The sequence below is a fragment of the Scomber japonicus genome, chromosome 10, assembly GCF_027409825.1.
Source record: "Scomber japonicus isolate fScoJap1 chromosome 10, fScoJap1.pri, whole genome shotgun sequence".
Lineage (NCBI taxonomy): Eukaryota > Metazoa > Chordata > Actinopteri > Scombriformes > Scombridae > Scomber > Scomber japonicus.
In genome coordinates, this window is record NC_070587.1 from 13691928 (window position 1) to 13717098 (window position 25171).

A 25171-nucleotide genomic window follows, 5' to 3' on the forward strand; every position below is an offset into this window, starting at 1 on the left:
ATGGGGAACTGTAGTCTTAAGATTGAGAAGTTGGACATGTCGCACAACCAGGAAAGACTTTATCCATGGGTGGATAAGAACCCGATTACCTCCTACCATACACAGGATTTCACTTTTAATGATAAAACAACTCAACTTATTGTTTCAGGTAAGTATCTGGGTACATTTGCTCCACCCTCTTAATAATTACCAAAATTTCAAAATTTTAAATTGCAGTTGTTCAAATACCTTTTACTGGTTTGATGTCTAGACCAAGCCCAGGACCCACAACTGAGCGTCATTGGTATCCCCAGAGTGGGAGAGCAGAGCACAGTGTCCTGCAGAGTGCGCCATACATGTATTTCTGCTATCCCCACCCTGAGTCTAACAGGCATACCCGGAACTGACAACTTCATGGACACTCTGGTATCTGATGAGATTTGGGAGAGGAAAGTGGAGCGAACATGGACTGTAACAGAGGATAACCAGGATGTGACGTGTAGTGTTAGGTACCAAGGTGGTCAGACAGCCACAAATAAGCTCAAGCTCAATGTCGAATGTGAGTAAAACTTGAGGCAATGTGGTATTTGCATTCAAATGCTCCTGTCTAGAGTTTAGCATCACTTTTGCATTTCTGCCCAGGTCCATTTAAAGATATCAAGATGGATGAGTGGCAAGGCGAGGCAACAGAGGGTGTGGCAAAAAGTGTGATATGCTCTGTGTCCTACACGTGCAAGAAAAATACACCAGCCATCGTGTGGAATTATGAAAACATGCAGAGTTCATCACATACTGACCAAATCTCCAGCAACACCTTTAAAACTGTGTCAAATCTAACCTTCATTGGCTCTCTAGAGGATGAAGGTAAATCTTTGACCTGCACTGCTCGGTTTATGACTGGGGAGACCTCAGGCTCTGCAGTCCTTCATATAAAAAGTGAGTTTCTACATATCATACATTGTGGTCAATTAAAAACGAGAGGAAGATTTTATTGACAGCTCATTGTCGTCATTTTTTTGCAGAATATGTGGAACCAGTTGAAGAAACGGATCCACATGAAAAAGACAGTGGGTTTACATGTCACTTCATTCATTTCGCTGCCATGTTATATCTCAAGTGAACTTATCTTTACAAGCAAACCAATATGCCTTTTTCTCTTTTTATAGTGCTAAGCAATCTGGCTGCTGCCGTCCCTTCCAGATTCAAGGCTCTTACACGCTCCTGTGTGGTGATTCCCTGCAGCTTCCAGCACCACGACCATCTGCCTATGACACGTGGGATCTGGTCCAAAAAAGCTGGGGGTGTTGTCTATCATAATGGCCGGAGCAATGTGCTTGACCATTTCAAAGATCGCACCAAAATATTAGGAGACTTGAGCGAGGGAAATTGCACACTTGAGATTGATGACATCAAGCCCTTTGACAATGGGCCCTTCTGTTTCCATGCAGAGAGAGAAAACGACAAATACAAATTCAACAACAGCTGTGTTTTTATTATTATGAAAGGTCTGGAGTTAATACTAACTATTTAGTGGTGAAGTATGTCAAGCTATTCATCTGTTTACTTTTTAATGTGGAACAAAAGTACTCTTCTTTGTGTTTGATTTGCTCAGCTTCCCCAGAAAAGCCAGTGATAACACCAGTCCCAGCAGAAGTCGATGCTGGCTCAACAGTCTCTGTCTCGTGTTCTGTAATACACACGTGTCCCTCACATCCTCCAGTGTTTTCATGGAGTGTCCCTCACCTCACCAGTGAGATCACACACACTGAGACACCACAAAGCATCTGGAATACAACTTCCACCATCACTTTCATGGCTGCTGGAGGAGACGGAGTCCAAAGCCTAAACTGTACTGCCACTTTCTGGCTCGGCAAGCAACAAGTCAGCACAGTCAAACTGAACGTGAAAGGTTAGAGTACAAAATTCATCCATCATATTGCAATAGTATCATATATTGAGTTGTGTTATTTCCGTAATATATTTGCATGACACTCAAATGTTACTTCATCACCAGGATCCCTGACGTACGAGTTGAGAAGAACTCTCCCAGTAGCTATCCCAGTCTCAATTCTAGTTTTGATTATAATCACCTTAGCTGCAGTGTTTGGAGTGGTCATCTATAGGAAAAGGTCGGTGTCAATTCAGAATGTTCTGAAACATTGATATCAATGCTACTGATGCTGGTATTTATTTATTTAAGAATGCAAAGGTCAACATTATTATATATGATTAGTATATTGGCTCTAGAGGGAAAACATGACAGATTTTATGGTATTTTTTTCTAAACAACAGGAGGCATACTAATGACTCTCTAAGACCACCACCTCGGCCTGAGAAAAGGTATGTAGTTAAAGGATAGGTTCACAATTTTTCAGGTTTGTTCTAAAACAATAGTCAGGTGTCCAGTTGAAACGTAATTGTGACTGAACCCTCAAGTTCTGTATTTCCACCAAAAAGTATTTTAAATCTCTGTTTGTGGCATTTAAACATTCACAGGAGATCGCTATGGGGTAGATTATCCAGGTAAGCTTGTTTAATAACTGTCTTTAGTTGGTCCCATATCATGCCAGATAAAAACAATGATTAACTGTAATCTATGTACAGCTATTCTTCAACAGTAACTTTATTTACAAAATAACCTAATACGGTTAACCTATATCCTACTAGCAAATAATAACACTTTTGCTATCCATACAGGAGGTCCATTTGGAGCAGATTTTCCCGGTAAGAACATCTAAGAGTAAATATTCACTTTTAATGGACAATTGAACTGCATCGTGTTTACATTTCTACCCTTTTCAGTAGAGTGGATGATGATCACGTTTGTTGGCAAGCTGAGAGACCCAGGTAGGTGTTCTTTCATGCTGGTTTTAGTTTCTACTGCTCTCACTTCAGTGCCCGTTTGTTTTAAATGGAATGAAACTCTTCAGCTTTCTGTTTATTGCAATTACTGCAAGAAATCTTAAATATAAAAAATAAAAATATCAAATTAATTAGCCATGCAGACATCAAGGCTACCTGGTATTGGTATATGTGTTAATCAATACAGGTTGATTAAATCAACTAATATTGTTCATGTGGATTTCCTCCTAGAAACAACATCACCACTAAAGATTGTGACACTCCAATCTCTAAGCAGGAGTGAGTTTTACAACACTTCTGTTTCTTTCCATTCTAAATACTACCTTAGCATTGTATAAATTAATTATGCTTTCTCTTATATTTCTGTTTCATCTAGTAATCGGAGACCTCCTCGGCCCGCCAAGCCTGGAAAAAAATGTGCAGCGGTAAGTGGAAATGCTCAAATCACACATACAGTATGTACATGTGCAGAGAACAGTTATAGATTTGAATTAATTTCAATTTTCTTTCATTTATTGCAGGATTTCAATGTGTATGGCAATATTTGAGTTCTTCATGATACCTTCTGCTCAATAACAATGTTGTTGTTATTATATTACATCTATATATACACAGTACACAGTGATGTTTGTGTGTGTGTGTGTGCGTGTGTGTGTGTGTTTATTCAGCTAAAATAAATTTGCAATCAACCTCGCAAGCAATCAACAATCATATAATCAGCTATCAACTTAATGTTGTGCATCTGCTCAATAAACAATAATGCCTGATTTTGCCTCCATTGATTGGTTTATCAATATGTAGCCAAGTGGTCTAAGCATTCATTATAAAAACAAAGTCATCATTTTGCCCAGTTGGTAAAGGCTTGGTCATATCAGCATTTAAACCTGTGAAATCACTTAACTGAATCTCCTCATTAAGCGAATCCACTCGTAAATACATGTAAACTGAAATTTGACTCTTTGACCTGTTTTGAAAGTACTAACCTTTGAGGGAAGTCCTGTTTGGACTGCACGGGATGAAGGGGTTAAATTAACTTTAAAATAACTCTATTGAATGAGATCACATACAATGCTCAGAACAAATGCCAGTGGGCAGCAGATGGCCCAGTACAGACGGAATAGAAAGAACCCCAAGAGCTTTTGTGATGCACCCATTATATCAAGCTATAGCTGTAAGCTATATGTGAATGTACTGTATCACAAAGACCAACCTGTATTGACTGCCTGTTCTGAACAAACTTGTCCACTTGATGGGGGTAGACTGTTGGTATTTAGAACCCGTCAGTCATCTCACCAAATTTGACCAAATCACTATTTAAGGTTTAAAATATAAAATTTGTATTATATTTTGAAGGCTAATCAACAAAAAATGTTGACGCACACATCTGAAGGCTTTTACAAAGGCAAACCATCACAGTATTTGAGTGTTATTTGTGTCATGTTTCTGTCTCTACAACAGCCACAGCCTTGCTAATTATTGCTTGTGGGCAGAAGTTTTTCATCACTGGGTGTTGGCTCACTTAATAGTCACTCAAAGTAGCTTAGCTTTACCTTGCACACAATGGAAAAAGCCCCAAAACAGTTCACAGCAAATTGTCTGATCTTGTGATTCATACTGATACGTAAATATAATTTGGGATCTTATCATTAGAGGAGGAGCAATTTGCTCATCATGAATTTTATGCTAATAACCTTCATTCTACCAACTTTGTATCCTGGTTATATGACACAAAATGCAGACGTAAATTTTACATTTTAAACTTTTTGAATGAGACTGAGAAAATATTCTGAAAAGTCAAGACAGAAACACATTTGAGCAGAAATTAGACATTTATTCATTTCCAATGATATAAAAGTTTTAAGGTTGATAACAGCACTCAAAAACACCAAAATAATTACTTTGTAGGCATTATGCAAAAAAGGAATCAGCCTGTAGGAAACGGTATACACCAAATGGTATTGTCATATTTTACTTTCTCGTTCATTGTCTGAAAGGATAAGGAAAGGACTGTGAGTGCTAAGAGGCCATGTGAAGATGAGTAGGAAAACTGAAGTGTTAGGAGAACGCAACCAAAGTAACCAGTGGAGCCAATAGGAGCAGAAGGCCAGCACTCATGCTGGTGGCGTTGCCAGTTTTGCTGGGGGTCTTGGAGTCGGTGGTCTTGGAGTCGGTGGCTTTGCGGGGGCTGTTTGGACCATTGCAGAAATCGCCCTGACAGCATTTAATATCTGCTCCAACAGCCCCTGTCATTTGTGCAGCTGTTGCATCAGAGCATACAAGCTTGGACGCACAGCCCTTCACGGTAGTCTTTTGGTCTCCAGCCATCACTGAGAGAATGTTAACATAATTTTTGTGTGTGAGATTTAAGTTGAAATGAAAATAAGAATCACAAAACATTCCTCTGACCAGAAGAAATATGTGGAACAGAGGTAGATACTTAAAGCTGTTGGCCAGTTACCTGATGTTGAGATACAGTGGTCCTCATTCCCTTCACAGTTTAGAGTTGCAGTGCAGGTTTGTCCATTGCAGTAATAGCACTTTTTACCATTGGGACTGGATTTACTGGGCTCTGTAACATAGAACATACATTATTCAAAATGCTGAGTTTTTTTTCAGTTTTTTATATTAGCCTGTAAGTGTAAACAAAAGCATATTAAGTGAGAGATATCAAATGTAGAGAAATGTGTCATTTGTCTGTTAATTGTCTAATTAGAATTTGATGATTTTTCACATTATGTGATCATGAGATCATGATTGGCCCATAAACAATATAAAAAAGACCTGGACGTGAAGATAAACACACCCCATCTCCCTCTAACTCTTTCTTTCTTTCTCTCTCTCTCGCTCGCTCGCTCTCTCTCTCTCTCTCTCTCTCTCACTCTCTCTCACACACACACACACACATCTGCAAACATAAAATGTTCCACTGTAGCAGTTGGGGGTAACATGCCCTTGGGCTACTCTGTAACAGATGGTGATGAAAGGAAAAGTAATTTTCTTCAACATGTCTTGGAATTCTAGGCTTGTTTCTCAAAAAATGTCTATTCCAAATCTTTATTCTCAGTTTTGAATATGTAGGACTCACCGCATCAGTCCACAATACCTATGTTCATAATGTTAAAGTAAATATAAGCAAATCTGAATCTGAATTGTATGTTTTAGCCTGTTAGAACACTTTTTCAAAATTGTATTTCAAACATGACAAGTTCAATAATTTATTGAAATTCTATTTACCACTTTTTGTTCAGAAAGCCAAATGCCATTTTTTTCAATGACTACAGGACTCAGTACAAAGAAACAAGTAAATATCAATAGAAAACATAAGTAAGTTACCAGGAGCAGCTTGCTTGTTGCAGAGATCGGTAGTACAACACTTATTGGAAATAATGTGTCTGGCCATTCCAAAGTTGATTGACAAATCAAAACACTGCTGAGCGGGGACACAACTTTTCATTGTGACATCTGACACTATAGAACCACCTGCAACAAAAACAGCAATTCATGTAGACTGAGCCAGTGCAAATCAGTTTTACAATACTTGCAGAAATAACAATGTAAAATGTAACTCCATACCTGCAGAAGTACTCATTCGCATTGCACCACACTGCAGGGGGCATTCTATTGTTGTCTCCGTGCAGGATCCTGAGGGTCCCGGTTGACAATCATAACACTTCAAGGTGTAGGCTAATAAAACATAAAGTCAGATAAGTTTAAAAAAATAAATAAATGAAAACTTCTCTCAATTGTTTTCATCTACAAAGGGTAGACAAAAGTAACAGTCATCAGTAATATAATTGAAAAGGAGCCAAATCATCTGTTCACAAGCTGCAGGTGAGGAGAAACACAGAGAAAAGCAGTCACCAACAGCAAAATAACATGATTGTTTTGGAAATTGCTATTTATGACCCATGTCTATAGGAACACTTTTTAACAAGCAAATTTGGCATCTCAAAATTACATGAAGATTAACAAGAATACAAAACAAAACTTGCCTTTAGGGAGTAGCACAATCCCAAAGATCAGTACAAGGAGATTCATTTTGTGATGGACGCAAATGACTTTTTGTTCTAGCTACTTGTTACGGCTTTAAGTAGTATCTCTGAGAAGGAGTGGACTGTATCCTGGGACCACTCCTTCATTCCTCATCTCCAATACTGACAAGATGTGACTAAAAAAGCCTTGTACATTTAGTTCATTTATTTATGTTTTTGTATGTATGTTGTGTTGATTTTTCTAAACTGGCACATACTTTGCAGATAGACTGAATGCAGAACCATTAAAATGCAAACATTAACAATACATTTTACCTCTACATTTGACCTCTACATTTTACTTCTTTTCCATGCTGAAGAGCAGGATCCACCCAGTGTAATTAGCTTCATGCACCTCCTATCAGCCTTCTGGTTGCCTGCACGCAAAGCTAAAAGCAACCATCACTGCCAACACCTTTTGTACCCTAGCACGCATACCTATGTGCTCAAAACCCTGTAAAACAAAGTGTTCTTTCCCCCTGAACATGTATTAGTATTACTTCAAGTTACTCAACTCATTAATACTCTTCTGAATCATCTAATCAATCAATCAAGCTTATTACCATTATAAAAGCATTTTCAAAATAATTTAGTCAGTCAATTGCACAGTTGCAGGTACTGACAGTTTGCAACAAAGGGGAGAGAAACCATGAAAAAAAAGTAGACATACAGATGCTTCTTGCCCAAACAGCCTCTTATATTACACAAAAATATAACTAAAGCTACTGCCACTTTTACTTCTCAACATTGACTAAACAAGGACACTTTGCAATTGTGTGCTGCCACATGACCTCAAACCACTCAAATATGTAGGTAGGACAAAGTGAGCATGCTCAGACACTTTAAAGGTTAGGTTCTCATGTTTTAAAGCCTGTACTAAAACAACAGTCAGGTGCCCAAATTGATATCAACACGTTTCTTGACACGTTTGTTTTCTTCTTTCCTGTTCATACTGGACAAAATCCACAGCACTCCTTCCAATTAAAACGTTTATTTAAGTTTATTAAAAGAACATGTCTTTCAATGTTACTGTTTTTCAGTGCCTCCTTTTTCTTACAATCCTCATGCTGCAGCTGAACATGTAAACACTGTTTGTCAGGTACAAAGAAGACGTTTTGTATCAAAAGGACTGTGGAAAACTGTGTTACATTTTATTTGACTAACTCAGATGGTTGATGTCTCATATTAGCAAGCAAGCACAAAAACTTTTATTTACATAGTTCATTTAACTCCAGGTGAAAAGACAATGTACTCCACATAGCGTGATCTACCACAGATGTTGCAGCAAAAAAAACGATGTGGATATTATACAAGATAAAACATTTCATATGAGTAAACACAATTAAAACAAACACATAAATAATACATGTGATTATGTCTTTCTTGGTCTAATCAGCTGCAACTCCTGGTTGAGCTTAGTCTCATTTTGATCCAGGTCTCCAATTTGTTGTAAGGATTGAAGTATGCACCTAAAGTAAGTATAAATTCTGCTTTTGAACACAGGTCTAGAATGGGAACTTAATGTCAACAACACAATTAATGCAACATGGGCTGAAGATGTGACCGTACAATATACTTTTAAGTATCCAAAATCTTTATTGGAAATTGCCTCAGAGAAGTAAATTTGATACCAACAACAAAAAAAATAAATGCATTCCTTTTTTAAGCAAATGAAAATTGTGTACAAAAGTACAAAGGAAGGATCAAGTTCATTGGAAACAAAAATAATGGTGACTGCTCCCTCAAGATCCTCGACATCACGGCTAATCAGCAAAAAAAAATCTCCATTATTTTGTCTGGTAAGAATTTTTATTTTAGTTGTGATTTGAAACTACTTTTTCATGTAAAGGGAAATGCAACCACTCTATATATCTCTCCCTCTTTGACAGGTGTTACACCAGTCCGTATTAACCTAGGTGGTTTGTTTCTGTATCCAATAGTTACAGGTTAATATATAATCATAAAGAAAGCTGTCCCAAACTACTTCATGTTTTGCAGATACTACAAGTCCCCCATTGACCACTCCTTAGGAACAACTGTAAGTTTTGCATAGGTGGTTTTAAAGCTAAAAATCTGAAATTCTATTTTCTGTATTAAATAGATCACGGTTCACCGCACTCTTTATCTTCTTGACAGAGTCTACAACTGAGCTGTCCTCAGCACCAGTATATCACGCCCTCTGTGTACCACTCATTGCATCTCTGATTATTATTTCTGTCCCTGGAATTGTTTTCCACAGAGAGCAACTTCCCTTTGAGATCAGTCAGCAATTTTTCCATTGGGAAATAAGGACACTCATACAGCTCAAGCTACTCCACAATGTATGTGGAACAAAATGAGCATGCGCAGACAAGTTAAAGTTTAGGTTCTCAAGTTTTTTCTCAAGTCTGTCCTAAAACAACAGTCAGGTGTGCAAATGAACACCAACACATTTTTTCCACTGTAATCATTCTTCCTGTTCATACTGGGCATGAGAAGATCCACACTGGCTTACTGAGGATTTTTACGGTCACAGAGGTGTCTATATTTGACATCTGTCCCTTTTTAGATATTATTTCCTGTCTTTATTTATCTCAAACCCAAAACATAATCATTGAACTATTTCAATCAATGTATGTGTTACGTATTTAAAAGCTACCCAACAGCACATTTTAAAATCAAATTGTGAAAATATGATAATCAGTAGTCTTCTTCTTTCATATCATTTTGGCTATGCAAAGTATGAGTTTATGTACAGATGCTACTGTACATGCATTAACTGTTTTGAAAGAACTATCCTGTATAATACCTGCTTAATCCTGTCATCTAAACATTGAATAAAGTGCTCTATATATATACTGACATGTGAGTCATCAAATTGCAAGTTCAGACAAAACCAAAAAGTTGGCGGTTAAAAAAGCTCTTCAGTGAAGCTAAAGTTAAATTGACATTAACCGTCAAGTTTATGTGGTGCTTCTGCTCTACATTACAGTATGTTGCTTAATAGTTTGGGTAGCTTGACTGCTGATGCATTCCCACTGTGTGTCGTCTGTCCACAATTAGTGTAATTAATACCATAAAAGTTAACGTTCTGCTTTAGGCTTACTCAGATTTTTAGAAGGAAGACACAAACCTCTATCATGATCTATATATTAAGGACCACATAGAGGGTGTGAAAATCGAGATTTGTTTTTAAGATAGATTGGTCCATCTAACCATCCATAAGGCCTATGTTAATGTGTACACTAACGGTCAAAAGTTTTAGAACCAGTTTTTTATTGAAATTCAAGCAGTTCAAGTCCAATGAATAGCTTGAAATGGTACAAAGGTAAGTGGTGAACTGCCAGAGGTTAAAAAAAAGGTAAGGTTACCCAAAACTGAAAATTATACAAAAACACTTAAAAATGTAGGTCATTCCTACACAGTAAGTCAAGGTGTCAGTGAGTACAGTCTCCTTCACCATTAAAAAGCACTCAGAAACTGGGGGAAACTCTGACAGGAAGACCCAAAGCCATAACAGAGTCAGAAGACAAGTTTCTGAGTGTCAACAGCTTGCGTGATAGGCAGCTCACAGGACAACAGCTTCAAGCTTAATAGTGGTCGTAATAAGCAAGTCTCAGTTTCAACTGTGAAGAGAAGACTTGTGCAGGTTTGACAGGTGGAGTTGCAGCTAGAAAGCCATTGCTAAGACGTCAGAATAAGAAGAAAAGGCTTGCCTGGGCCATGAAACACCACTAATGGACTACTGAAGACTGGAAGATGTTATGCAATGATGAATCAAAATCCAAATTCCAAAATTCCAAAAACTGGAAAAATTGGGGTGTTCTAAAACTTTTGAACGGTAGTGTATGTTGTGAAATTAATATTGTTTACATTTAAAATTCAGGTAAATGAATATTGTTAATATGTATTTACCTACTTTTTGTGGACTTGTTTCATTGTAGAGATATACACTGATGCAGACAACCAACTCAGTGTGTGCCACACACTGAGACAGTGTCAATCATCACTATTAAATTCAGCATATGAGGAGTGAGTGAGGAGTGTTGCCTTTCATGCTATGGAGACAAGTCCCGTTACTTAGGACCCAAGCTAATGCTACCATAATGGGGGGACAGAGATATGTGCAGTACCATTCGAATGTTGAATGCAGCACTTAATGGGAAACTTTTTATTGGCACTGCAGGTATGTCATCCCTTGTTTGAGCTGTGGAGAAAGCATGGGAACCCTCCAGGCCCTAAGACTTAGTCTTAAAAGCCTAACAATTGAAGCTCCACATGTTTGACCTTGCCCTGGTTTTCGTTTTCCTCTTACATCTCCTTGTGCCAAGTTTTCAGCTGTCTACTAGTTGTCAAGCAGTAACAACATCTCTGACACAATGAGCTTTTAACCAGGCAAGAAACTGTCGAGGAGGAGGAGGATATACTTATATGGAAATGAGAAAACAGGAAGAAGAAGGATAAGAGAAACACAAAAATGACAAGGGGAAAAGACAATTAAATTTTTTATGAAGTACAACCAGGACAGCAGTATTAGAAAGAGAAATACTTCTCTCTTCATATCTTCCTCTTTCTCCACATCTTCCTCTCTCTTTCTAAGAGATGAAATATAGAGAGAGGAACTAGAAAATACTTGGTGTATTTTAAGGAACAGTGGTTGACAATGTAGAGAATCACAGACATAGATTAACACTAACGCTTTCCATTTTTTATGAACTACAACAAAAACCACACACCAACATAATTTGCAGCATAACCTGTTACCTATAGCAACTCATATTCCAGTAGAGGGTAACAAGAAATCTACAAACAAAATCTATAAAGTACATCATAATCATTGATCGCCCTGTGGAATCAGAGGGGGGCAATAATATGATTCAAAATGTGTGTGTGTGTGTGTGTGTGTGTGTGTCTGTGTGTGTGTGTGTGTGTGTGTGTGTGTGTGTGTGTGTGTGTGTGTGTGTGTGTGTGTGTGTTCTGTTGGCACCTATTAAACATCACACAGCCAAAGGTAACATTCTCTCCAAGCTAGATGACATCCACTTCCTCATTATAAACTGTGAGGACCAGGGTTTTGTTCTATAAGGGTAAATGATTGACAGGATTAGAACAAGGCAAGTATTTTTGTCTGATGGACACAGTTTATGATGTTTGACTCAATGGCATATAAAACAATTTGTTTTCAAAAACAAAATCCCAGTGCGTGAGTGGTGAAAGGATGCTCCTTTAAAGGCATTCTGCATATTGTTTTCAAACAACGAATATTCTTTTTTTATAGTGATCATCTCATTAACATATAGTTCAAATCTCATAAAAACATACAATAACTGGGATGGAAAGAGGAGAACCTTAAAATACTATAAAATATGAATAAAAATGATGGAAGGTAGAATTCAAGAACAGTGCATGAGAGTTGGACAAAACAACTTGGTGTAGTCATATCTTAAAAGAAACTGCACAAATACAAGCAACAAGTCTGCAAACATTTTGGTACATGACTTGCCGAAAGTTGACGTCACATATGAAGAAACATGGTGGCAAATGTTTGGTTAATGGCAAGAAACTATTGTATTGTAATGTTTTGCACACATGTGATTTCTCATGTTGTATTAGGTTGTAACTGTTAGTTGCAGGCCACATAGAGTGGCATAGATTAGTTAGTAAAGTTATTTATTAGTATTAACGCTGATAACAAGTCAGGTAAAGCAACATTTGAGTGGTTTTAGGGAATGTATTGATGCAGTAAGAAGTCTTAGACAAATTACATCACATCTTCTATGTAGTATTCATGTTGTTGCCACATCACAACTTAACAGCTCAGGAACATACTGAAGTCGGAAGAATGATTATCATGTGAATTGGATTTTATGTTTCTGACAGAGATGTGGATTCGAGTTGGTGAGTCTATCCAGTTCTCCGAGTTGCTCCCCCCTAACTGTCTCTTTTTTAACTCCCCCCGAACCACCGGCCACGGTGGAGGGGTAGCATCTGTATTTAAATCCAGTTTTCAATGTCAGTTGTCACCGTCGATCTCTTTCTCCAGCTTTGACCTGCAGACATTACTACATGTAGATTTTACTACACCTGTGCGCTGTAGGCTATAGTCCGCCTCAGTTCAATAAGGATTTTATAAAGGATTTTGTGGCAGGAGTATCAGTGAACTATGATCGGTTTTTACTTGTTGGGGACTTTAATATCCATGTCTGCTGTGAATCCCGTCCCTTGGTGAAAGACTTTCTGAATCTCATTGACTCTTTTAACCTTTCTCAGTCTGTGTCTGATCCAACACATGAGAAGGGACACACACTGGACCTTATATTATCCTTTGGTCTGCAGTTAAATGTCAGTGAGATCTGTGACACACATATGTCCCATCACTTCGCTGTTTTATTTAATATTACACTGCCTCTCTCCCATGTGAAACTGTGCGCCACAAACTGCTGTAGGCCTATGCGCACAATTAACCCTTCAACTGCTTCTGATTTTTCCGCGGCATTTAATCATTCTGTGCTACATACTCAGGAACATTATGGTACTCTTACTCCTGATGAGCTTTTAGACACTTTTAATTGTACTTGCATTGACATATTAGATTTGGTGGCTCCTTTTAGGTGTAAACGCCTTAAGCCAGTAACAGAGCCATGGCCTAATGACAGCACTCGCACTTTAAGACATGTATGCACCGAGAGGAAGTGGAAGAAAGATCTGTTAAAGCCAAGAGTCTGTTTTTATCCGATCTTGTGTCAGTTAATAGCCATAAACCTCAGTTCCTTTTCAACACCTTAAATACTCTTTTAAACCCCTGTGACCACAATGGTGTTTTGTTTCTTCACTTAAACTGTGTCAAATGTCTCTTTCAGATTTAACTGATATTGTCCAGCACCTCAGGTCTTCTCACTGTCCTCTTGACAGCATCCCACCCCGTCTTTTTAAGGACGTTTTCCATATTATTGGGCCCAGTGTTATGGATCTGATAAATTCATCTTTGATGTCTGGATGAGTCCCAGCTGCCTTTAAACATGCTGTGGTCCAGCCCCTCATCAAAAAACATAATCGTCTCTTCATCAGTGTCATTGACACCCTGAAGTCTCACTGTCAGCCTTTTACAAGGAACCTTGGTGTTATTTTGGACAGTGACTTCAGGTTCGATAAGCAGATAAGCTCTATTGTAAAAACAAGCTTCTTCCAGCTAAGACTATTAGCAAAAGTAAAGGCTTATCTCCCCAGGAATGATTTTGAGAAAGTTATTCACACGTTTGTTACATCACGCTTAAACTACTGTAACTCTTTATTTGTTGGTCTCGACCAGTCAGCACTGCGCCGTTTACAGGTGGTCCAAAATGCAGCCGCCCACCTGCTGACTGGAAAGAAACTGCGTGATCACATCAGTCCCGTCCTTGCATCTTTGCACTGGCTGCCTGTTCATTTTAGGATCCAGTTCAAGGTTTTATTCATTGTTTTTAAGTGTTTAAATGGTCTGGCACCATCTTATTTATCAGAGCTTGTACAGCCTCACAGTATCCAGAGCACTTAGGTCGACAAACCAGCTGCTCCTGGCAGTACCTCAGTCCAGATTCTCTATTCGTGGGGACAGAGCCTTCTCAGTGGCGGACCCAAAGCTGTAGCACAGCCTACCTTTCCAGGTTAGAGCTGCACAGTCTGTTGAACACTTTAAGACACTGCTGAAAACCTATCTTCTCTCCTTGGTGTTCAGTCCCAGCTAGGCGAGAATCCGTGGCTTTTACTCTTTTTATTCCTTTTTAGTCTAATTTTAGTTTTTTAATTGAGCTCTTACTAATCCTTCATTGTGTTTATTTATTATTATATTTGTGTGTGATTATTTTGTATTTTGAAAACTGTGCAGCACTTTGGTTAAACTGAGGTTGTTTTTAAATGTGCTTTATAAATAAAGCTTGACTTGACTAATTTAAAAGGTCAACACAAAGTTGACCTTTTAAATAAGGTAATTTCTTCTAGTCATACTTTAAAAGTTAGTTGGATATGACACATGCCGAGTACCACCCAAAACTTTCAACACTTTCTCATTAAAGTGAATAGGAAGGTGTGTCCTAACCTTTAACGGGTAATATCTTGTCTGTTGAGCTCATATGTCAAATTAAAAACCTTTTTGTTTTCAGTTTTTTGGATATAATCTCTCTGTCAATTCTCCCTAAGGTTCTTGTAATGCTAATTGACAACATCAACAGCAATAATCGGCTAAAATACTCAATGTTCAAGCGACCAAAAAATGATCTGCTTGATTTCTCAACATTCATGTGCATACCATCTTAATATTTGCATATTTGATATGTCTTAACACATCAGATATCTTAAGACTCTTGAACACTCAGTGTGTTAAGATTACTTTGTTGCTACATAAGTGTTTTCCATCAGCATCAGGGTCGGATTAACACCCTAGGGTGCCACAGGGTGACTACTCTTGAAGTTCCCCCCTCCTCTAACTTTAGTGAAATTTACTATGGCATGAACACCATGGATTTACAAGAACGTATAGGCAATATACAGGCTTACCCTACATACTAGGACCCAACCAAAACAGTACAAATGCCATACAAGCCCTTACACTGATGCTCAAATCTGAATGCAACTCCAAAGACACTGCACACATACCAAACAAATAAGGAAATGAAACTGTGCATTTTGTGTGTTCATTTGTAAAAAAAGAAGTGAGGATGTTTTTTTCTTGTAGCACAACCACAGTCACACCATGGCAATATTTCCTGTTACTGTTATTTTCAGGGTGGCATTTTAATGGTGATGCAAAGACTCAAACTATAATGTGAAATGCAAAAGCACCCTGCAGATGAAGAACCACACTCAAAATCTTTTCACTGGTGATTCCTTTTATTTCTGAGAATGTCACAATTACTCTTTTAAAATATGTTTTCAAGTAAATAAAAATTAACTGATTATAGTGGGGGTTTTTTTTCATCTCAGAAAATTCATCTGCACTATCTGTACAACAAGACTGTAGTTACATCACATAGTCAATAACAGCTTGCAAATAAAAAAACAGTCATCCCATCTTGCTTGGACATATGCAGGCAACTATTCCCTCTCATTCTCACCACATCTGTACAGGGTGCAGCTGTGCCTGTTGAACATCAAATTTCCTGAGGGCAGGGATGAAGCTCCAACAATCTGCAGGCAATTTCATCCTGCGTTATATCTGACTCTTCAACTGGGCTTCCAGCTTCACTTGTCCCTCCTGCAGGGCACAAATGACAGCCTCCATATCCAGAGCCACATTTATTATGAGGCTTGATTTTTGAACCTACGAGGTCACACTTCCAAACAAAAGCAGATCAACCGTGGTATTAGCAGAGGAGGCGGCTGTATTCGGAGAGGGCTGAAGACTTTTTAACCCCATCCCAGATACGAGCTGCATAGTGAAACCTGTAAAAACACAGCAGATTTACAACACAAAGTCTGTTCACCTTGATGGAACCACAGTGTTTTACGGCTGCAATTAACTATTATTTTTAATTATCCATTAATCTGTTAATTAGTTTTTCAAAGAATCGTTATAAAATGTCAGAAAATTGTGAGAAATGATGACCACTGTCTCAACCCAAAAAGTATTCCATTTCATCCAAATGTTGATTGTGTTATACAAAGACACAAGTTTGGGATTAGTGGTACAAATGAAGTGAATATTATTATAAATGGTAAGAGTGCATTGAATGTGATGTTTACCAGTTCTTCTCAGTAAGGATGGTGTGTGACAGCTGACAGCGGGGCATGGCCAGTATTTGGCTGCGGAGCTTGGAAACCATGGTGGAGAAGGCAGGGTGTCCTCTGTACCCCGGAAGCAGAGAGAACAGGGGGTATGTTCCCAGGCCTAAACAGTGCACAATGATTAATTCATGCCTCACATAACATAATGGATAAAAATTGAGTTTAGTCTCACAGGAAGACCAACAGTTCAATTCTCTATCACCTGCTTTAGTCAGATTATCTTCCCCGTCATTCTCCTGCATTGGAAGCAGGAACATGTTGACTTCGGTGTCCAGATAATCCTGCCCCAGGCCAGGGAAGATATTGCAGTCTAGCATGGACAATGTACCTGAAAACAAAACACATATTTTGGGAAGACGGCAGGGGTAAGCATTGTTGCTGAAGCAATTTCATTATCCAATTTCTACTCAAATATCTATGGTATTGGCTAAATTCAGGTTTTAAAACATGTATGAAAAATAGATTATTCTACATTTTAACCTTTGTATTTCAGATGAGAGTGGGCCATTAGTTTGTCCACGGCCATATGCATATTTTTCAGATTCCTTGGGCAGAAATCATCCCGTCTAGCCTTATTCTGCAGAAACACTGGATGAAGGAATAGACATCTTCAATTTGATATCATTAAACTAGATTGATGTGTGTGTGTGTGTGTTTCTGTATTAAACATTCACCTATATGGGGATAGTACTCAGCTCCATCATCATTGCCTGAAGAACCAGTGCTGTCATGGCTAGCAGATGGAGTGGAAGGTTTCAGCATCTCAGCAGTTTGAAGAAACCTACACAAACACAAAAGAGTGTGATAAACAGGAGGTGTGACTAGCATAGCATATAAAATAACTTCATGATTATAGTCACTGATGTACATGGGACAGATGATCAGTATCTAACTTAAAACTAACTTCAACTCTATAAACTATTTTTTTAGCGTAAAACATGTCCAGCCTGTGATTATCAAACCATCTTCAGCCTGGTGTTTGGTGTTTACATTTTACACATGTTTAGTTTAGTTTACTTTATTTGGATCCCCATTAGCTGTTACCGAGGCAACAGCTACTCTTCCTGGGGTCCATGTTAAAATAAATACAACCAATGTCAGTTTTTCCCACAAACGTCAACCTGTCAAATAGGTGACTCTATAGTCAAACACCATTTCTTTATAACAAATACATGAATTTACATCCACATGAACTACAAAAGAATTTTACTGAACCTTCTGAAAGACTCCTAAACTATCAATTCCTTTCAACTACAAAGTTGTCAGTATATTTTTCAGCAGTGTGAAAGACAAGTTAAACATTGGAAACCAACATTTGATCACAAAACTATCAGAAAAGATAAGCATACACTACCATGTCTTTACCATGAGAATAGAGTTGTTCAGATCATTCATTAAAATTGTTCAACTGTACACGTGAGTTCACAGATTTGGTAATGATGCACTAGACAAGCTGAATGAGTACATTGCCAGTGATTTTCAACATGTCTGGCTCTGCCCACATTTGTTGTCTACAAGACCAACTGAAAGAAGAACGTTATTGACCTTTTGAAACAGCAGAGAACAAATATCCTCTCGTGATACAAGATGAAATGTTCAACATTCTTGTAGGAGGAGTGGCCTGTCAAACCCTACCCTGTCCTTTTGTGCTGTGAACCTTTCCAGTAAGTTTAACACTGATCCACATAGGATAAACAGGTACCAACTTGTAGAGGTTTAAGTCCGTGAACCAATCTTGAACCACAATGACCACATGGCACACTGTAAACAGGAAGGCGGCAATCTGAAGAGACTGTTGGCAGAAAGATATAAAGTTCACGGTGATTACACAGGATTGACCATTAAACCACCGTTAAACAATTACTCAAAGCACTAACGGTAAATATTGATGCCTAGATGTTACACATGTGTTCATGTAATCATTTTGTGTTATCATTCAATGCCCCCTGGAGGCTGCACACTCACCTGCATCTCAACATATGTATAGGGGAGGTTGTACTCTGGAGGCAACTTGCGATCATTGTTGATGAGGTGGTCAAGAATAGACGGGCTGAGCATTGGCTGGGGAAAACAAACATGACATTAACACTTAACACACTACTTCAGAGATTGTCAATGCTCAACCAGACAGCCTTCACAACTTTCTAGAAACTTGATTTATATTACAAGGCAACATTATAATTTAGACAGTTCAAGACTTACACAAGAAAGAGAAACTGCCAGTGTATCTGTAATGTTTCATTCTTACCTGTGTGTCCAAGAAGATGACTCTTTCCTGTGTGATGAAAAAATCTATCCCTGTGCTCTGGTTTCCTCCTCTCTCCTTAATTTCTTGAGTCTGGGCTCTGAATACATATCCCCTATACAAACACAAACATGAACACAAACACTCATGCTAAATCCAAACAAAAGAATCTAAAATCTAGGAATGCAAGTTGTCTTCATTTTTCACATCAATGATTACACCAGTTAATTAGCCTCACACAGTACACTGATTTCAAACATTGTGTGCACAAAGTCAAATAAAAGTAGATGAGAATACAGAAGCAGAAGGGTTTACTATGTCACCCCCATGTGTTTATAAAGTTCACCATCACTTTTTATGTGCAGCTCAAGAATTAAATGGAAAGAAAAATTTTTCCTATTGATTTGTGATTCCTTTTTGTGCTATTATAATTTTGAATGTGTGAACATGAACTACTTTTTGCAACATTTCAATTTAAAATTATCAATACAAAATTAACAGAGTGACAAACTGGGGCTGACAGTTCTCCTCTAGATGGTCAATCTCTAAGCTTCATCTTGTTTTTGGTGTTGCTACCAAATGTACCTTTGATCCTCTTCAGGGGTGTTGGCAGATAACAGTGACATGACAGTGGATTTCCCAGTCCCCTGCAGGCCAATGACTCCGACCACCAACATATCTGTCTGGTCCCTCAAGTACTGCAACATATTACAACAAAACACAACTTTTTAAAATCCTTAGACAACAGCTTCACAATCAAATAAAAGGGTTTTTCCTGCATAGAGATTTTTAAGGGGGGCACCTCTAAAGATTCCCAAAGAATCACAAAAAAGTGTTCAAAGAGTCTTTTTTTGTCATCTTTTTTCAAAGATGTTTTTAAAATATCTTACCGTAATGTTTCTAATAATGTGATGTAGCAAAGTCCAGCCCTCTGGCAGAGCAACCACAGGACATGTTAATTTAAACCACAGCTTAAATTAACATGTCCTATTCAGGAAAAGACTTTTTTATTTCAGCTTTCTTGCTTTCAAAATGTTCTGCTTACTTGTAAGAATAAAGTAAACTTCTTCTGAACATACTGAGGTATAGCACTCCATGGTTTTACAGAAATGTCAATGACTAGATGTCAATCACACTCAAAACAAATGCTCTGATCATAAATGTTTGTGATTCTCCATGCAGGTAAATTGTATCAAACTATTTAAGGATTCTCCTTACTGGGTAGTCTATAAGCAGATCTTATCATGCTGTTACCATAGTTACTATCACTGGCTGGCTACTCAGTCAACACCTGCAATGTTCTTGCAATACTGGTAAATATATCCCCTTAGTCATTTCCAGTCTATCCCCTCCAATATGTTGCACTGGTTTTAAACAAAACACAGTGCTGCTCTGCTTTATGTAAGAATATTAGCTAAAGCATTTAGATGATTTTAATATGTAGTTGTGGTCTTTTAAACATTTGTCAAATCAGGAAGGTAATAAAAATTACATTCTGATTAATAGCATATGGGTTGCAGGTGGTGAAATAATACATAATTAATGAGCAAAATATTACACGTAATTTCTCATATTTTTAGACTTTATTGCATTGAAAGCAAGAGTGCAATAAAGTTTAATAAAAAAAAAACCTTAGTAGTTGAACTAACTAACCAACAGCCATATCAAGGAAACTTTTAAATTAGTGCCTCAGATTAATCACCATTATTTTACACACACTGACAGTTGTCAGGAGGGATTCCCACCTGACCGGCCCTAACTGACAAAGGAAAATATCATAACAATATAAACAGCTGTCACATGAAAACCATCGTGGATGCATGCTCCATAATACATTCATTAGTTTGATGAAGTTACTAAAAATGTCCTGTGTCCCATGCTACTTTGTTTTTATGCGTCAGTTATTTTTTTATATGCACATTGATTTATTTACAGCCGCTGCATGTCTCCTATACAAACGGACCAATTTGCCTCACAATGCTAAAATACAACAAGCCAACTCTAAAATAAAACATGTAACTTATCCAATACACACATGCCCCGAACCGTCACAAGCATACCGAATGGGACAGATTTTTTAAATGGACCGTTCCACCTACTAGTTTACTTTCACTTCAGGATGGTGGCAAAAAAGTTTGTCTGCCTGATTCATCATACCATTTAATATAATATCAGACCTACAGTTAGGCCTGTCACGATAACTACTTTTGTTGGACGATATATTGTTTCAGAAATAATCGCGAGATTATATTACTGTCAATTGAAGATCATTTTGTACCATTGATATAATGACAATATAATAGCATAATAAAGCAAGGTGGGTAAGAGGTGGGAATTGAGAGTGGGTGCTACGCTTCTGTAAAAACACAGACTGCCATTATGGGTCAGTACAGAGTTATTTAATTCATATAACATATAAGTAGCACTGCTCTTTCACTCAGGAAGTGCACAGTGAGGAATGGCGGCAATGTGACATGAATAGACTCTTAGCTCTAATGTGAAGTGTGGGAATATTGAGATAAAAAAAAAAATCAAGGTCATGTCCATGCATCATATAATAAGTCTATATATAGATATGCTGATTTTGATAATTATGTTACTGTACGATAAGTCGATAACATAATTATTGTGACAGGCCTACAGCGCCACTATGTTATCAACCATGTAGACTTACAGGAATGTGATAGAACCCTTCCACTGTTTCAGCAGATATGTTCATATTCAGTCATGTCTGTCTTATGTTATTCATCACAAAATTTCGATATATCTCAAAACAAGCGATGAGAACAACAGTTGTATTACCCCCAGACTCAACAGATGTTATTTGGCTATGATTAGGCTTTTATGGTTTCAAGGGCAAGAACTCAATTGGTATCATCTTTTCAAATCAGCTGAATCTCAAAATTTTAAGAGGTCAGTTAAAATACACCATCAGCCCTATTTGCTGTTTAAATCAAAAGTTTGATTAAGGTCATTAAGCCTTAATGCAACTACCAGTACTCAAAGACTGGCACACACATGCTTGCACGAATGGTTTTAAAAATATATGAGGTACAACCTCCAGCCGATTTTCCAGTCAAAAACCTTGACTGGGATCATAAATTGATGAACTCACCTCCATGGCACTGTCACACCAATTCATCTGATCATCCACCAGTTTAATACTGTGCTTCATCTTCTCTGGAGGGAGGAGTTTAGACTGGCCAACCATGGCTGCAAGTCATGAGAATAGATTCAAGATTTACTTTTTCTCTGCACACAAACAACATTTTTGCCTTAAATTATCATGGTGACAGTTACTGACATCTACAGAAGAAAATAAATTGTTGTATTTGTGGAATCAGTGATAACTCACGGTCCACAGCGCTGCTTGAAGCAGAAGCAGCCATTCCTCTGTTTTGGATCTGGTATACAGGCTGAGTGGGTCGCTGCCCTTCCCTTTCCATCTTGGAGGGCCCAGGACCAGAGGGCTGAGCAGCCTCTGGAGGGGTCCCAGGCTTTGCTCCATCATCCCGGGCTTTCATCAGCATAATGGGCTTGTCAAGGACTGGAGCTCCGCTGATGGGGGCATTCTGTGATGGCTTGGCCTTAAAATTGATTAATTTAACAATGAGTCAACAGATACGAACTGTACTTTCTGCAACTGTGTTAAAAGTCCCCAACCACTCAAGAGAGGTGTTTTTCGTCCTGTTACTTCAGTTGAACTTGATATTCACTGTACAGAACGATGCCTCATGATGAAATGTTTCTCTGTGCTCAGTGAAGATCTGATTTTAAAGGTTGGGCCAACAAGCAAGATTTGTGCTGTCACAAATAATTTGAAAGCCAATCCTGGTCCAATGTTCACCTTAGCTGTGTGTGATGTGCAAACTTAAAACCTTCAGTGCACATAAACATCTAGTGTAGTAGTACAAACTTATATCTGCACATTTATAGATTCTTCTTTAAATGAATGAGAAGGAGTATATGTTATTTTAATTACAATATTATTATCAATATTATTATTAATTATACTTTTTGGAAAAACCAAACCATATTATTATTCAAAGTATTTTATATATATATATTAAAATATGTCTGGAGATGATCTTTAAGTATGCAGTCCTAAATTCTAGAGGTAATTATGTAAGTGCATAAGTACATCAACTTGAACAGAAGTGTCTCAAATGTGTTAATATGATGTTTGATGTCACATGTTACAATCGCACTAATGCAAATTGTTACTTTGTAGTCAATCAGACTATCTTTATTTTATTGCTGTTATCTTTCTATCGTTTACTTCATCTTTTTATTGTGCTTCTATTGTGTTCTATTTATTCTGTTTTATCTTTTTGTGCAGCACTTTGCAAACCTTGTGTTTGTTAAAATCGTGCTATATAAATAAAGTGGAGTGGATTGAATGTTGATGATATTTCATATACTCATAACGAGAAAGCAAGTGAAAACATATAACCTGTGTTGTCGAGAGAAAGTCTGAGTATGTGTCTTTTATTATTGTTTTGTTTAATAAGGAGAATCTTTAAAATAAAAAAAATGAAAAAATAATATCTGAGAGAAGCTAACGTACCCTTTCCCCAGGTGGTTTCGCCAGAATGATGGGGGTCTTCTGTATAAGTGGGCCTGGTGGATCCTCGCTCCCATCCTCAACAGACAAATCAAAGTGACTTAAAGTGCAAAAGTTTCACCAGCAGTCACAATAATGCAAACTACACCAGGTGTTTGTGTTACCCTTCTTTCTCTTGGTTGGTATTCTCGGTCCCGGCTGGGTCCGGACAGGTTTTGCCCCTGAGGTCCAGCATCCCTGTCCCCTCGGCGTCGCCTCCTCCTGCGTCCCTGCCCGTACATCCCGGGCTGACTGTGGCCGGACTCTGACATGTTGTCGATAATAACAACAAACTACAGCAGGACTACTAATGTCAACAGGCAGCTAGCTAGTCACGTTAGCAGAGGCGAGCTACAGATGGAGTAACTTCCATTGAAATATCTCCGAAACGACAAATTTGCCCTCAGCTCGGAACTATGTGAGCATGACTCTCCTTAATAGTTAAAGATATGTTAACTGCTAAAGGTAACATCATTTACATTCAGCCCGTAGCGCTTAAAAAATTAAAGTACATCACATTACCGTCTGTTTCCTGCTGGTGTGCTTGATTCATAACTCGGCGTTAACCGTTGCTGTGCGGCGCTGGAACGGTTGGTGAAGTTCGACGGGCTGGCAGAAGCTCCGTCCGCCTGACATTGTTTTACTACATATGAAACGCACCCCGTTCTGTCTAGTAAATTAAGCCGTTGTGAAACATCAGCTTGATATTGTTGGTTCCGCCTGTGAAGAAAAAATTCGTGTAACCTCGATATACTTTGTATGTCACTGTTAAAAAGAACAGGAAGCGATATAAACATCTGAAATACTTTCATGTTTTTCTTGCATAGTTCTGTTGCTTTATGTTTGCCTCGAAAGTAAATTGTTGCTTGGTTACATCTATTTTCTGTACGCATTATTGTTCAGGTGAATAGTCTTCTGTTTTTCTTGACGTTTATAATTCAAGAGCAACCTTTTAAAAATCATCCTACTCATAAACATATCCTAAAAACTTTAGCTTACTGCCTACAATTATACAGTCCTCTGTCTAGAGGCATTCTGGGAGATGTAGTCATCCCGTTCCAGGTTTTAACAGGATACAGAGCATAGATATGAAGAGTGTAGCCTATGTTCCCACGTTTCTAAGAAATTATTCAAATTTAGGCCCTATGTTCCCACGTTTCTAAGAAATTATTCAAATTTAGGCCCTATGTTTCCACAGCTATATGTTCCAACGTTTCTAACAAATTATTCAAATTTAGGCCCTATGTTTCCACAGCTATATGTTCCAACGTTTCTAACAAATTATTCAAATTTAGGCCCTATGTTCCCACATTTCTAAGAGATTTTTTAAATTTAGACCCTATGTTCCCACAGACCACAGACGTGTGGGGTGTCCTGGTACCTCTGTGAGGTTAGAGTGAAAGTCCCTCATGAGCAACCATTTACAAATTAAGCACTGGGGCAGGCTGATTGATAGATAGATCGATCGATCATTAGATCAATAGATCGATAGATAGATATAGATAACCTCCTTTCCACCCCTCTCAGGCCCACGCACCGGGCCTGGGGTGACAGAGCCTTCTCAGTTGCCGCCCCCACTCTCTGGAACTCACTCCCCAAATCTGTCCATGATTGTACTGACTTAATCAAATTCAAATCTCTTCTAAAGACTTACCTTTTTTAACCCGTATTCTGCATGGTTTTATGTTAAAGGTTCTCTATGAAATAAATGTA

The 25171-nt window shown here is 38.1% G+C and overlaps 3 protein-coding genes and 1 long non-coding RNA gene across 4 annotated transcripts; 2 read left to right on the plus strand and 2 right to left on the minus strand.

Moving 5' to 3' along the window:
• Positions 1–2830, plus strand: LOC128366823 (uncharacterized). Its single transcript, XM_053327589.1, has 11 exons — positions 1–148; positions 251–538; positions 622–915; positions 1002–1046; positions 1146–1484; positions 1592–1888; positions 1994–2108; positions 2272–2319; positions 2476–2502; positions 2677–2703; positions 2782–2830. The coding sequence occupies exons 1-11, from the start codon at positions 1–3 to the stop codon at positions 2828–2830; spliced, it is 1677 nt and encodes a 558-aa protein (XP_053183564.1).
• Positions 2831–3076: 246 nt separating this feature from the next.
• Positions 3077–3608, plus strand: LOC128366783 (uncharacterized). The gene is made up of 3 exons (XR_008321897.1): positions 3077–3120; positions 3218–3266; positions 3363–3608. It is a non-coding gene; the product is annotated as an uncharacterized LOC128366783 (long non-coding RNA).
• A 1288-nt stretch (positions 3609–4896) lies between these two features.
• On the minus strand, positions 4897–6879 carry LOC128366775 (urokinase plasminogen activator surface receptor-like). The gene is made up of 5 exons (XM_053327541.1): positions 6834–6879; positions 6415–6525; positions 6175–6321; positions 5300–5410; positions 4897–5168 (listed from the first exon to the last, which is right to left on the minus strand). The coding sequence occupies exons 1-5, from the start codon at positions 6877–6879 to the stop codon at positions 4897–4899; spliced, it is 687 nt and encodes a 228-aa protein (XP_053183516.1).
• An 8816-nt stretch (positions 6880–15695) lies between these two features.
• smg9 (SMG9 nonsense mediated mRNA decay factor) lies at positions 15696–23985 on the minus strand. The gene is made up of 13 exons (XM_053327528.1): positions 23584–23985; positions 23423–23497; positions 22211–22442; positions 21971–22068; positions 19441–19553; positions 18859–18970; positions 18576–18671; positions 18317–18402; positions 17285–17391; positions 17091–17198; positions 16813–16938; positions 16569–16713; positions 15696–16268 (listed from the first exon to the last, which is right to left on the minus strand). The coding sequence occupies exons 1-13, from the start codon at positions 23728–23730 to the stop codon at positions 16190–16192; spliced, it is 1524 nt and encodes a 507-aa protein (XP_053183503.1). The 5' UTR covers positions 23731–23985; the 3' UTR covers positions 15696–16189.
• Positions 23986–25171: the final 1186 nt, after the last annotated feature.